Below are 14872 nucleotides of genomic sequence, written 5' to 3'. Positions count from 1 at the left end.
GAGCATGCGCCATACAATGTAGATTTTCATGGTTTTGGACTGATGTTGAAGTATCACATGGTTGAGATATTTGGGTGTCCACATGCTTTTGCTTATATAGAGTTCACTACATACATTATTTTGACTGTTTTTATTATTGATTAGTTTTGACTTTTTGGGGGCTGCAACTTACTAATATTTTCACAATCGATTAATTGTTGATTATCTTCTCGATTAATCAATTAGTCATTTGGTCCATAAAATGTCAGAAAATGGTGAAAAATGTCCTGACTGACAGTCCACAACCCAAAGATATTCAGTTTACTGTCAGAGAAGACTAAAGAAACCAGAAAATATTCACATTTCAGAAGCTGAAATCAGAGAATTTTGACTTTTTTTTCCTAAAAAATGACTCCAAATGATTAATTGATTATCAAAATAGTTGACGATTAATTCAACAATTGATTCACTGACTAATCATTGCAGCTCTAGACTTTTCTCTTTACTAGCTTCTGCTCTGTAGGTGCAGATAATTTACCATTTTCACTGTGTCGGAGTGGTGGTTGATATTATATATGATATAACTATACTTTCGTGAACTGAATAAGTTACCATCTTATTCACTATAGTGTCTGCAGTTAGCTTGAACTGAGTTTTATTGGTTTCACCCTTCACTTCACCCCAGGAAAATGAAAATATATGCAAATAAGCAACGGCAACAGAAACCCAAGGCGGGCTTGTGGTTTAAACTCATGATGACATTTTCTGAATCCGTCATTATGTGGTTGTCATCATGTCTCATGAGGCAAACATTGTTTAAATCCACAGAAAACAGAAGAAATAGTCAGTGAGCCACATTTTAAAACACAGACACATTTTATGATTAAAAACCAGACTGGGTTTTGTTAAAATTGTTACATGTAAAGAAACAACATTGGTAGACAAAATTCAAAAAATATAAAATAAATAAAAGTGAAACAAACAATCAGACAAAATGTTTTGTCAGCTTCCAAACATTTCTCCACAGTCTCCATTGACAATATTCACATTTGACATCAATACTGTTGATAAATGAACACAAAGTAACTGTTAATAGGTGACATTTCTCAATACGTCTAAATGAGTGTACAAGTGTGCATGTCCACAAACGCATGCAGGTGTTTACAGATTAACTGGCAAAATGATCCATGAATCAAAAAATCTTTCTTTTTGTGTGTTGACCTTTGGGGGGTCGCGTAAATGCTGTAAATATAAACCAAGATTAGAGAGGGGTGGGGGTGGGGGGGGGGCGGTGGGGGTCTGCAATCTGATTGGTTGGTTAATTCGTGTTCAAAGCTAGCTATTCTTTATCTATTGTTAAGTCAAACTGACATGACAAAGATACGAAAACAACAAAGAAACAGAACATGTGAGTAGAGAATATGTCTAGTTGTAGACCAACTGTTCCACACAAGAAATCTACACCTACGAACCACAGAGCCATGCCTTCCCTCTGCTCCCCCCGCCATGCATCACATACACTTTGCACTAACACAGAGGTCAGACAAAATCCAGTACACGACATCATAATCTCTAGAACAATGCATGCTCTCATGTTTTCACGTGCCCAAACAACAAGAGATATAATTTTTTTTTTTTTTGCAGATTTGTTAACATTGCACATTATTTGTAGACTAACAAGTGCAGGTGAAAGTAAAAACTAATGGTCATAAGTTATTTTTTTTGTTTTAAAAAAATGGTTGCTTGATTCAAATATCAGGATAATCACACAAGAAGCTTCTATGAGGTCAGTGGTTTCCAACCTGTTGGGACTTTTTTTCACCTCTTTAAATGAAACACTTGTCATGGGATGCAGAAGTTGTGTGAGCAGTTTGAGCAGAGAGTGATTTATTAGTTATTAAGTTATTAAGATTTATCCTCTGGGCACCATGAATGTCTGTACAAAATTTGGTGCCAATCTTTCCAGGATATGTTGAAATACTACACTGGATGATTTGACTTGATGAAATGTCGACAGATCACCAAAGTCATTAAGGTTCATCCTCTGGAGACCATGAATGTCTGGCAATCCATCCAGTAGTGGTTGAGATATTTCAGTTTGGACCAAAGAGGTGAACCGACCAACCAATATTGCCACCAAGAGCCACGCTACTAGCATGGCTGCTAAAAAAGCAACGATTAGAGCAAAGTCTGAAGAATTAGATATAACTTAAATATGTTGTTTGTTTTTTTTCTTCCTATCCTGTTAACTATCTTGCGATCTCCTCCTGACCCTCCCTCAGGTTGGGAACCACTGACCTGAGCAACCAAAGTTAAGATCAAACTGGGTTCACAAAGGTGACAAGTACAGTAAGTGCTTTGAAGGTGGATTACATACATCTAAAAGTGGGACCCTTAGAGATGGCTTCAGCATGCAACTCAAGGACGTAAAAAGAAGCCAAATGATGGCAAGTTTATAATCGAATCAATTTCCAATAACAAGAGCACTGCTGGAGTTTTACTAAGATAAAAAGAGAGGAGGGAAACCTGTTTTCACAGTCTTCCTGCAGGCGACTGACTGCGCCCTCCCCTCCGTTTAGTGGCGCTGTAAAACCACAAGTGTTTGCAGCAGAGACAAACATTTTGAATCTCCAGCAGTGTAAGGTATTGTGGGTGGATTCAGCTCAAAAGCAATGGCACAAAGGAAGCAGCTGGGAATACGTTTCAGTTTGTAGGTATGTGTAAGAAAACTTAACGCAGGGGAGAACGGGCATGTTTGGCGTGCCTCTCACCCAAACACAAAACAATAGAAACCAAGCTAAAGACCGCAATTATACATTAAACCTCAGGTTGGTGCCTCCTGGCTTTTTTAAGGTATGAGAGGCACCTTATGATAAAGAGGGGAGAACAACTGTGCACAACACAGGTCAAAAGGCACAACACTGGACACGGACAAAGGGAAACAACACCAACGGTGCTTTGAAAAAGGCCCAGAGACAACAAGGGGGAGGAAAAAGTGCTCCTCAATGAGACGTTTGGGCATTTTTAGCAGCTCACGGTCTGCTCACGACTCCGATTAGTAGAATAGAACTGCACGACACACACTCGAGAGGAGAAATAAAACGACAAAGAGGAAGTCACATCAAAGTTTGAGCTCTGAGGCCTGACTGGACATGGTCAGGGAGCATGACAACAGCAAAGGTACAGGTTTTTTTTTTTTTTCTTCTTCTTCGTTAAAATGCATTCTTTTTGTTCATGCTTGATATAACATAACTGCATCAAATATGTTCTTTATACAAAGGATGGTGTATCAAAGTGATCAATGCCAGTGATAGGTAGGTGTCGGCAATATTACGTAAAGATCGGACGCCCCTTTGCTTTTAGGAGCAGAGTGATAAAAAGGTGAGTTCAGTCTGCACGATGGGTACCGACAAGATGTTTCAATTCTCCATCTGATATGTGTAAATATGGCTCAAACTTTGCATTAAGTTGCTCTTATAACAAGGCTGCATTTATATACCGGTAACAACATTATATTCTCAGGTGCTGACATTGTAGTTTATAGACAATATAGTCTATTGTAATCAATTAACCATTTTAATTTATTAACCAAGAAGAAATGCCAAAAAATTCACTGGTTTCAGCTTCTCAAATATGATGATTTGCCTCTTTTTTGGTCTTATATTATTGTAAATTTAACTATATTTGGGTTTTATGCAGTTGGTTGAATACAAGAAATTTAAAGACGTCACCTTCGACTCTAAATTTGACTTTTTTTTTTTTTTTTTTTTTACTATTTTCTGGTATTTTTTAGACTAAATGATTAATTACTTGAAAAAAGAATCAACATTAATGAAAATAATCATTCGTTTTCTATTCGTTTCGTCCACAAAATGTCAAAATCTGCGTCACAATCTTTGCTATTTTATAGAAATTTTGTCTATAAAATGTCATGAAAATATCTTCACAATTTTTCAGGGCCCAAAGAGAAGTCTTCAACAGTCCAAAAATATTGAATTTACAGTGATATAAAATGCAGAAAAGAAAAGAAGAAACTCTTCACATGAGAAGCTTGAACCAAAAAAACGTTTGACATTTCTGCTTGAAAAATAACAGATTAATCGATTATCAAAACTATTCAATTATAAATATTTTAAAAACATCAAAACTTTCATTTTCACTATTAAATCAGAGATGTGGGCGGTGGTTCAGAGGTCTGGAACCAGGCTGGTTTATACTGTATTCGCGTGTTTCTCCAATGTTGTTACAAGTCTAAAAAAATAGCACTATCATACAGCAACTTAATGTCAAGTATACTTCAAGAGAAATATACTTTAGCCAAGTTAGCATCTCTATCTGCTGGCACAGAAAAAAAAAAAAAGAAATAAAAGCTTCCCCCTGAAGCTCAGAAAACTGAAGACACTTCCCATCTGGCAGCTTCACTTACAGTATAATAATAATAATAATAATATCTGTGATAATGTAGGCTCAGGTATCTCAGGGCTTTAAGCGTGAGGAGTACAATTCAGCTTGCGCCACAGTTGCTACAAGTGCTGCAGAATGAAAGACGACAACACGGTCAGCTGGCTGTTAAGTTGAGGAATGGCAACAGAGGCAGCTGCGAAGTGAATGAATATTGGCATGAGTAGTAGCACAATGCCAGAGAGAGAGAAGAAGAAGGGTGCTTCAGGGTTTTTTTTTTTGAGGCAGCATACAAACTGGCCATCGAGTTTCCCCCCCCGCCACGCCACGCCACGCTTGTCCAGACAAATGGCGATGACAGTAGTTTTCCGTAATCCCTAATTACAATTTTAAGATATGCAGGATATCAAAGTAGGATATTTAAGAGAAAACTTATCGACGATATCTGGAGTTATTTTGGAGGAACACTACAGAAAACGTGCAGCTGAAAAGCTCGTGATATTTCAGTCATGGACAGAAAGCAGAGAGGCACTGCATACACATACTCACACCTTTGTCACCAGGTGTTAAACCTTCAGGAAAAACTGCTTATGAAAACTGATATTTTCTCCACCGTTTAAATAGACTCACCCACCAGAATACGTAAATATATGACAACTATGATACAGAAATCAATAATTACACCATTTGCATTCAATTTTTCATATAATTTCATCATGTAGCCTATATAGATTTATATAGATTCCTCACATGCCTTGACAAGTTGTACACAGGTGTAGTTTAGTCTTTTTTGAGTCATTTGTTTTCTTTTGCGCGGAAATATCCCGATTTTTCTCTCTGCAAGGACAGATCAAATCGAGCCCGAGAACAGGAAACGACAGGAGTGAGACGTTTGGATTTTCCAGCAGCGCCGCCTCCTCCTCCCCCGCCCCCGTGCCCAATCAGAGGCACACTGTTAACACTGTTTTAAAGACCGAAGAGAGCGGAGATGACGCTGCACCAGGCTGGCTCAAACAGAGCGATCGGGCTCTGCGTCATGCTGCCTGCAACCGCTCCGTCTCCTCCTCGTACCTCTGTTACTGTCCCGGCTCGGTTTGTCGTGCCGCGACCTTTCCTTCCTCAGACATCGGCTGAGTAGTCCGGGGAGGGGCGCAGAGAGAGGGAGACGACGGGCGCCGACGCTCACTCCGTTAACGGATTCAGGTAAAGAGAGAGAGAGAGTGTGAGAGAGAGAGAGAGAGGCTCAGTCTGTGGAGTTGTGTTCATTCCTTTATGTCCTTTGAGAGTCCTGAGGAGGTTTCTGCTAAGTCGACAGAGCCGGATGTGTAAGAGAGAGAGAGGAAGTATCCTGTCTGTTAACGGTGATGATGATGATGATGAAGGTGATGATTCATAGTAGCTCCGAGCTGGGCGTCCGTCCACTGACGATAACAAGGGGGCTACAATCAGCACCGTAGCCTGCACCGCTGTGACACTGACCATCAAAAAAATAAAGCTGCATTGAGGAAAACCGCTCACTTGTAACTCTTTTAAACTCCACCTGAAGTGTTCGATAGCCGGCGATGGAGGAGAAGAAATGAGAACACAAGTCAGGGTCGTGTTGCAGCGCTGGGGGGACAGAGGGGCGTCAGGGAGCTCCCCGCTGTGGAAAGGCACACCAGAGGAGGAGGGAGGGAGGGAAGGAGGTCGATGATGATGGTAAAAAGATAGAAGGAGGTAAACTTATGGATCTTAATGCAAACTGGAGGGGGGGAAAGTTCATGTGGTTGTTTTGTTTTTGTTGATGAAGTGTTATTGAGATCAGGATCTGGGTCTCTTCACATCCGCGAGCCTCGCTCTTGAAGGATCTGCGAGGGAGGAAGGAAGAAAGAGCATCAACATAGACATCATCATCATTCAGTAGTGTTTATTTCCTCCTTTTTCTAGCAGAGGTAAGTAAAGGGACTCGGGTGCAGCAGGTCGCTCACCTTGGCCTTCTCGGTGGGCTCGATGACGATGCCGTTAGTGGAGTTGTTGAGTTCCCGGGAGACGACACATAGAAACTCTGCCTGGTCCTCGTTGCCGTAGTTATATGAGGAGCCGATACTTATAAGCTGCAGATGTGGACAGAAAAAAAATGATGAGGTTGCTTCCATGGAGGAAAAATAAGGAAGTAGGACTACGACTGGAGAAGAACAACCTAAAATCTACATTTTGTGCAATTTCTTTTTTTAGGAAGGAATAAGTGATGATAACAGCAGTGGTGTAAATCAACAAATAATGTCTACAGAAAGCTAGAAAAGTGTTCTCAAAGGATTCATTTTTATATTTCATAACTGTATTAGAGCTGGTTATTGTTTGACATTTCTTGATAATAAGACACCTGAGCTTTGGTGCAGATACCAAATACTTTTTACTAACTGTGATGAACAGAAAGATACTTTTCTGTAAGAAAAAAAAAAAAAAGTTTTTTCTACTTTTTTTCCCATCTAACAGAAGAAGTCAAACATTTCAAATGTTTAAAGTTGTCATTAAGAAAACAGTCTGAAGTTGGTAAAATTACTATTTAAATATCTGGAACTATATGTTAAAAAATAATTAAACGAGAGAAGCTGAAATGATCAGTCATTTAATCAATTTATCAATCAACAAAAAGTTAATCTGCAACTATTTTTATATTTTCTGGTTTTCTTAGTCTGTTATAATAAATGAATATCTGCAGATTTTGGACTGTTTGTCGAACAAAACCATCAATTTGAAGACGAAACCTCCAGATCCAAGGTAACATCTCGGATAGACCATCAAAAATATGATCAGAGAATTAATCAATGATGAAAACAATCATTAGCTGCTGCCTTAAATCTGACTAGACAGTCATGCTAATTATCAGAACTTGACTACAGACACGTTTCAGTCTGTATTGCACTTTAATACCCAACAATACACAATGTTTCAGCATTTTATTGGATTTTTTCAATTTTCTCTTTTGTAATAAATGAAATTACAGATATTTCTCTGTATATGCTTTGGGTCTGTGTGGAAACTGAAGCTCTGAAACAACTTAAGCATAAACTAACACATGACAACAGAGGGGGGGAAAAAAAAGCTGCATATTCTGCACCTGCTCAAACTTCCAGCCGTCCGACATGGTTGAGACCATCTGTGTGAGTTCCTCCTCTTGGCACTGTAGTACTCGATACACATGCTTCACAGGGCCCTGAGGGACACAACAAACACACACACACACACACACACACATACAGCAACTGTTACTAAAACATCAATAATCTTCACATAAACGTAGAACAGAAAACACTATTTTGGTTACATTTGTACTAGAAAAAGGTCCAGGAAACAGATTAATCAGCCAGTTCTATTTTCAGTCCTCTGACTTGTTCTGATTGTTTTATGTACCTGAGACGTTCGGTTCTCGTTGTCCCGTATCCTCTCTTTAACCAGCCTCACCAGAGATGCGATGTTGTAGAACTCGGCTTCTTCGAGAACACCTGAAACAAAAAAACCAGGTGATCAGAATTCATTATTTTCAGACAGATATTATTCTGCTGCTGCTGAAAATATGTTTTATAATGAATAAGGTATCGACTGAAATAACCCAGAACTAAGTAGTATCGAACCTTCTCTAGTCAAACCTTATCTGCATTTGATCCTTTTTGTACACAGATCTAGAAAAAAAAGACTATTTGTATAGTTTTGCTTGCAGCCAATCACCGCAAGTGGTCTTCAGTTTAATTAAGTGACGTGTGATTGGTCGACTACCACAGCAGCTACAACCCGTACAGTCTGTAGTGATAATGCTTCATTGTACAGTTTTGTACGGTTGTTTAATAAATATTTTAATAATTTGAACACTTTCAAAATATATTCATGTAAAAATCATTTGGATGAGGAGGAGTGGTGTTTCCATTCACATGATGGGTACTGAATGAAGCACTTTAATGGTATCAGTATCACTTTAAGGGTACTGGTATTGATACTGGTACGATACTCAGTCCTTATAATGAACAAGATCTTTCTGAAGGGATGAAGATGAAGATGTTTTACCTTCCTCAGCCAGATTTTTATCCATGATCAGTTTTCCGTGTCGAAGGTAATTCAGGATGGGGCCGAAGTATGTGGGGTCCCTGTCGATCAGGTACGCTCCTGTCTCGTCCTGTAGGAGACACGACAACAGACGGTATGAGTGAGGAGTCTTCACTGAGCCTTCATCACTTTATAAAAATCAGTACTGCAAACGGTGAAGTGGAGTAACGTCAAGAAAGAAAATAACAGAACGGAGAAGCGTGAATTTATTGCCAAAATCTAAAAACAGTCCAACAGTGTTGGGATTAGAGCTGAAGTGATTAGTTGATTGACAGGATGAATGATGATTGATTAATCATTATTTAATAATAATAAATCTGAATTTTTCAAGAAAAAATTGAGAATTTTTCTACTTTTCTCTGTTTTGTGTTTTTGGGTTTTGGACCGTCGGTCACTGTGGGCTCTGGAAATTTGTGTTGGACATTTTTCACTATTTTCTCACATTTCATGGACAAAACAAGAAAACAATGGGTAGATTAACTGATAATGCCATAATTGTTAGTTGCAACCATAGCTGGGATTAAATTTATAAGGACAGCTGGAACAACAACTGAAAATATATTAATATTTGGACAAAGGGATACAACATGAGCCATAAATGACCCATTATATTTAAAACAGACACACAGCTTAAAGGAAATGAGCGGATGAAACTTAACTTCAGGAAAAATCCTTTAAGATGTAAACATATCCCATTTATCTGCACCAGCCACCCCAAATGTGTTAACTGGAACTGATCTTAAAGTGAATATTATTTAACTATTAAAAATATAACAGTGGATGTTAAAGTAACTTTTTTGTAAAACTGAACAGTCAGTTTTCAGATCAGTTTACGTTTCGCTACCATGTGTGAACGGCAGAAGCTGGACACTAAAACCATTCATCCATTACTTTTAACTATCTTGTTTAAGCATTTTCAAGTGTTATACTTTCAGCTAGCCATTTCAACCATGCACCCGTTATTTTTAGCTATCTAATTCATTATTTATCCATTACTCCTGGTCAGGAATCACTTGATATAATATCAGAAAATATTCCTTATAATATTGTGGCTATGATTTCCATCATATATCACCCAGCTCTACCTGAAGCAAGGCCCAGCAGACAAAAGGGTAAAATATTGACTATAGATCACCAGTTATCTTGAACAAGGCTGGATTACTGACTGGACAAAGCAGGACACTGCTCCCAGACCCCCACTTCATGTCATTTGGTTCTACATAATTCAAAACTTTGTTATATATTTGTTATAAATTTACAGCACTGAAGTACAATATCAACTCTGACAGGTCGTTCATCTCGTGGTCCTGGTGTTGAAGAGGGACTCTGTCAAAATCTAGTTTTAAGACTTTAATGTTTTTCAGTTTATATTGTGCTCATTTGAAGTTGTGTTTAATCAAATTACACACAGAAACCTGAGGGTGAGGTAGTATTATTCCATCACAGGAGAACTGTAAGGCTGCAACCAGCTGTTATTTTCACTATCAACAGGTCTGACAATTATTTTCTTTAATAATTGATTGTTTGCTCAGCGTATAAAATGTCAGAAAATAGTGAAAAATGCTGAGTATTCCCTGAAGCCCAAGTTAACATATTCAGATGACTTGTTTTGTTTGACTAACAGCCAAAAACACAAACATGTTGAGTTTACTTTAGTGGAAAACTGGGAAAAGTACACCGTTACAAGTAAAAGTACTGCATGAAAAATCCTACTTAGGTAAAAGTACATAAGTATTATGAGCTTGATGTAGTTAAAGTATTGCAGTAAAAGTAGTGGTTTGGTCCCTCTGACTGATACATTATCATATATGACATCATTAGATTATTAATACTGAAGCATCAGTGTTAACACAACACCTTCATGTATGTTAATGCAGTGGACAAAATATTAGAAACACTTTTCAATATAATGCACTCCGGTACACCACCATCACGCACTACAACCTTAATGATAAACATAAAGTAGAATTATCACCTTTCTGACAATGTCAACAAAAAATTAAAATGTATAAACTTAAAGTAGAATTTATGGCAGAGCTGTTGTATTGGATTACATTAGATTACACTGATGTACCTAATGAAGTGGCCGGTGAGTGTAGTTTAACCACATATGCATTCATATATGTAGTGTATAATTATGTAACATATATCTGTTGCACATATGTGATGTTGCTCTTATATGTTGCCAAGGTCATATTATATGGAAATATTCAAAATTGGAGCTTAATTAGTAATCCAGGAGTACAGATTTACACGTTGATCTTTGTTTCTCAGGAGGGCTGCACAGGAAACTACATGAAGCTGTCAAATACATGTAGTAGATTAGAAACAATATTTCCCTCTGAAAGGTAGTGGAGTGGCAGTATTCAGTAGCATCACATGGCATTACTCAAGTAAAGTACAAGTACCTCAGAACTGTATTTAAGTAGGCTACAGTACTGTAATAAATGTACTTGGTTACTTTCCATCACTAGTTTTTGCATTTGGCTTATTTTCTGCTTGTTATTATTTGTCACCATGATAATTAAAACTAAGTCTGCTTACCTTGTCGGAGTCCAGGTCCGGGTCTTCTTGACACAGTCGGAACAGGAACGATTTTGGGTCTCTGCACAGCGTCTGTTTGGTCGTGATGAAGTAGGTTCCTCCGACGTTCAGGCGAACCCAGCGGGAGCCCGGTTTGTCCACCGGCTCGGACGGGGAGCTCGGGTTGCTCTTCACCGGGAACCCGAACACGGAGCGGCCGCCGCCACCTCCGCCGCTGCTGCTGCTGCTCGACACCCCGCCGGGACTGAGCTGGCTGCTCCGCGGCGGTACCACGAGAGTGGGCGACGCCAGGCGCACAGAACCGCCGCGGACATCACGGTGCTCCGTCTGCTCGATGGTGCCAGTGCCGCTCGGCTCCACAACATGCAGCTCAGCCATGTTTTCTTCCGACTGAAAAACAGATTAGCTACCGACACACTGCGGGGAAACGATTTCTCTCAGCCGATTTGTAAACAGAGCGGGGATCTTTTTCTCCGACGGGGCGGCTGACATCAGGGCGTTGCTGCTCGCACTCGACCGCCTCTGCCCCCAAAGCCGAGTATTAACACACAAACACGACTACAGGCGACTGTACGCTGTCAGCAGCATCGCGTTTAACCGTCTCTTCACAAGATAAATTGGTCATTCTTGTCTATTCAAACGTTAATCAGAGAAAGGCAACACTTCCGGGTTGTAACGTGATTACTGTTTACTTCCGCCGTGTCGTCGTTTTTCAAAATAAGAGTAACGCTTCCATCTCCCTGCAGACAAGTTTTAAAATGTATGTAAATACTTTAATAATAATGTGTGTCTGATATGTTTTTTCTACAAAATAAGTTATATTATCTTGCTTATATCCTTAAAGATCCCTTCCAAACATAAGATGTACAGGCTATGAAATACTCTATTTTGAATAATAATCTGTCTCTTATGTGTTTTTTTCACCAAAAATGTTAAATTATATTGTTAACATCCTTAAAAATTTCAAAATATATAAATATGCAAATATATTTAGTTTCAGTTGAGCTGCCGGACACAACATGTCTCTTCACTGTAAAGTCTATTCACTGTGTTTGTGCACTGGAGGCTTTAAGTTTCCACATCACTGCACAACTGCTCTAATGTACAGTGTACTATACTATAGCATATTAAAGGGTCTATATGTAAGACCGTATTTACGTGTTTACTAAACACCAGTAGGCTCAGCAAGCTGTAGCCAGGGAGCAACATCCAACTGTAGGAGCAAGAAGAAAAACATGTTTTTGAGTTGAGGGGGACTTTAAATGTAAAGGAATGGCAAATATGTTGAAATTATAGCCTTATTTTTCCTAATCTAAACCATTTTAGAATTAAATCAAAATAAATTTGATTCAATTCAAACAAAAAATATGCAACGCTTTTTATACTTAACTCCCCATTAAAAATATGTTTTTCTTCTTGTTCCTTCAGTTGTTTGAGCTTCACTGTGCAGAATGATGTATGTGCAGAGTTTCAAACTCGAAGGCTGTTTTCACATTCATCCGCTGAAAGTGGAAAGTTTCTCTGTGCTCAGTGAATATCTGATTTTAAGGGGCCTACAAGCAGGATTTGAGACATCACAAGTAATTTGGAAGCCGATCCTGATGCAATATTCAACTTATACAAGTGTGATGTGGAAACTTGAAGCCTCCAGTGCACAAACACTGAGAATAGACTTTACAGTGAAGAAGAAGACATCTTGTACCTAGGAGTTAAACTTTTGAAATGAAAAATATTTGTATATTCATAAATTCTGGAATTGCTAATGAGGGACAAAAAGTTTTAGGGATTTTAACAAGATAATTGACCTTTTTGTGGGAAAACCATATCAGACACTTCAGATTATTGTTCACTACTTTATATACATCTTCAAACATGTCTTGAGGGGATCTTTAATAGTTGAAAATCATCTTTTATATCAGCAAAACAGCTGGTAGGCTCCATGACATCTACATCACAAACACTGAAAATTAAATAGTTTTATGTTGCTCTACAAGCAACATGTTCATGGATGGAGCCAAAAAGGAGTTCGTTTTTAGGTTTATTTATTTGCACAAGCAGCACAACAATGACATACAAAAAATATAAGTGATTAAAAAAGGATTGTGATGGTGGGATTAAAAAACTCTTAAGGCTTATGAGGGCATCTCATAAAAAATATATTAAAACAGCTAAAATTAGATTCAAACAAGGCAGAACAAAGAGCTGTCAGAAAATTCTTGAAAAAGGTTAACGTTGCATAGAAACGAGCAGACAAATAAATATTTAAACGAACATCGTCTAGCAATAAAATAAATATGAGATATACGTATATGTGAATTGCTGCTATCAGGAACTCATTGAAAATACATAGAAAATGTCTTTTTTGGGTCAGATCATTGGTATTAGACATGAGCAATCCCCTAAACTGCATCCATTTGGTTTATTAGGGAGAAAACATTAGCTGTTGTGGTACCATCCAGCGATAGTAATGGATGTAGGTTATGTAATTGGAAATCCTCCACTTGTCTAATTTTAAGGAATAGATTGAATCGATGTGTAAAATATCTATCTATTTATATAATGTCTTGTATCTTCTAGCTGCACTGATGACTGCCTGCTGCTTTTGGATTTTCAGCTCAGTTCAGATCTTTATTGTCACACAAGAGGAAATTATTGTTGCAGCATAAAAACATAAAACACAAACAAAAACATGAAACATAAGCACAATAAAAACACTAGAAGCGCTGGTTATATGCACACAATTCAGAACAATAAGGATGTGTGTTTTTATCTCATAAATAATATTAATAATCTGCCTGGAAGGACTGATTTCAAGCTTCTGATGGATTAAGCCTAGTGGATGTATTCAAGTGATTTTCATATCTGTTGTTATATGTGTGAATTACTGAATCAAATTAATTTATTAATCAATTTTACGTTCACATGTAGACTCACAATTTTGATTTGTCCTACAGCTCAGTTACGTTTCCCGCCTGCCAGAGCTTCAAGCAATCAAGAATAAAAGAATTCAAGTGGAAAACCACAGGAACCACACAGGATTTGTAATGACCTTTAAGCAATCGTTCGGCTGCTTTTACTGTAATACAAAGGCCTGACTTGTTTTCAGATGGGAGTGTGCAGAGTGCTCACTCAGCAAACCTGCAATGGTTACGACACATTGGTGGGAAAGAGGAGTGCATGGAGGTAGAGATATGGATTCAGCCAGAGCCGGGGAAGAAGTGGTTATGATAATGTTGGCAAAGGCATTTCTGCAAAAGGCTTCTTCAGAAGATATATTTCTTGTCAAAAACACAAACTTTTCATTCGCTGTGCTTTCTAATCAGTGAAATTGAAAGATATGTTGACAAGATGCTGGGAAACATCTGGTAAGAAGGGAGATGGGGAGTAAATTTGTTTATATAGCGCTTTTCACAGACATTAGTAACAAAGTGCTTTACATGGGCATGATGCCACAAAGAAATACAAAGAAATAAAGAAATACACAAACTATAATAAAGATACATGATATAAAATGCTGACTTCTTACAGGTTACCCAAACACCTGTCTAAACAGGTGTGTTTTCAGCTGCTTTTTAAATGAATAGGAGGGTTTTGGTTATTGAATCATGAGAAAAGCAAAAAAAACTAATAGAGTGTACAATCTAAGCTTAAATAAATCCATTTTAACAAGAAAACAGCAGACAAGACACACAGAAAAAGATAATGGCAGATTAAATTTCAAATGTATATTAATATATATATATATTGTTTTGTTTTAATGTGATTGTACAGAGCTTAGCAGATGTGTAAAATTAGCTGAATCTTCATATTAGCTTCAGATAAACTTTTAAATACATTTTTGCACAGAAGGAAGACTGTAGATTTTGTC

The 14872-nt window shown here is 38.0% G+C and overlaps 1 protein-coding gene across 1 annotated transcript; it reads right to left on the bottom strand.

The window, feature by feature from the left end:
• Positions 1 to 4569: 4569 nt before the first annotated feature.
• kctd2 (potassium channel tetramerization domain containing 2) lies at positions 4570 to 11705 on the bottom strand. Its single transcript, XM_044338369.1, has 6 exons — positions 11005 to 11705; positions 8422 to 8530; positions 7774 to 7865; positions 7481 to 7576; positions 6348 to 6473; positions 4570 to 6227 (listed from the first exon to the last, which is right to left on the bottom strand). The coding sequence occupies exons 1-6, from the start codon at positions 11380 to 11382 to the stop codon at positions 6198 to 6200; spliced, it is 831 nt and encodes a 276-aa protein (XP_044194304.1). The 5' UTR covers positions 11383 to 11705; the 3' UTR covers positions 4570 to 6197.
• Between the last annotated feature and the right edge of the window lie 3167 nt (positions 11706 to 14872).

Source organism: Thunnus albacares, chromosome 20 (assembly GCF_914725855.1).
Source record: "Thunnus albacares chromosome 20, fThuAlb1.1, whole genome shotgun sequence".
Classification (NCBI taxonomy): Eukaryota; Metazoa; Chordata; class Actinopteri; order Scombriformes; family Scombridae; genus Thunnus; species Thunnus albacares.
This window is presented reverse-complemented; position numbering and strand designations above follow the sequence as displayed.

Coding starts and splice junctions, on each gene's coding strand:
- kctd2 (XM_044338369.1), bottom strand. CDS start 11,382: ATGGCTGAGCTGCATGTTGTGGAGCCGAGCGGCACTGGCACCATCGAG. Junction 7,866..8,421: donor TAAAAATCTGGCTGAGGAAG/GTAAAACATCTT, acceptor TTTTTGTTTCAG/GTGTTCTCGAAGAAGCCGAG. Junction 6,228..6,347: donor AGCCCACCGAGAAGGCCAAG/GTGAGCGACCTG, acceptor CCTCCCTCGCAG/ATCCTTCAAGAGCGAGGCTC.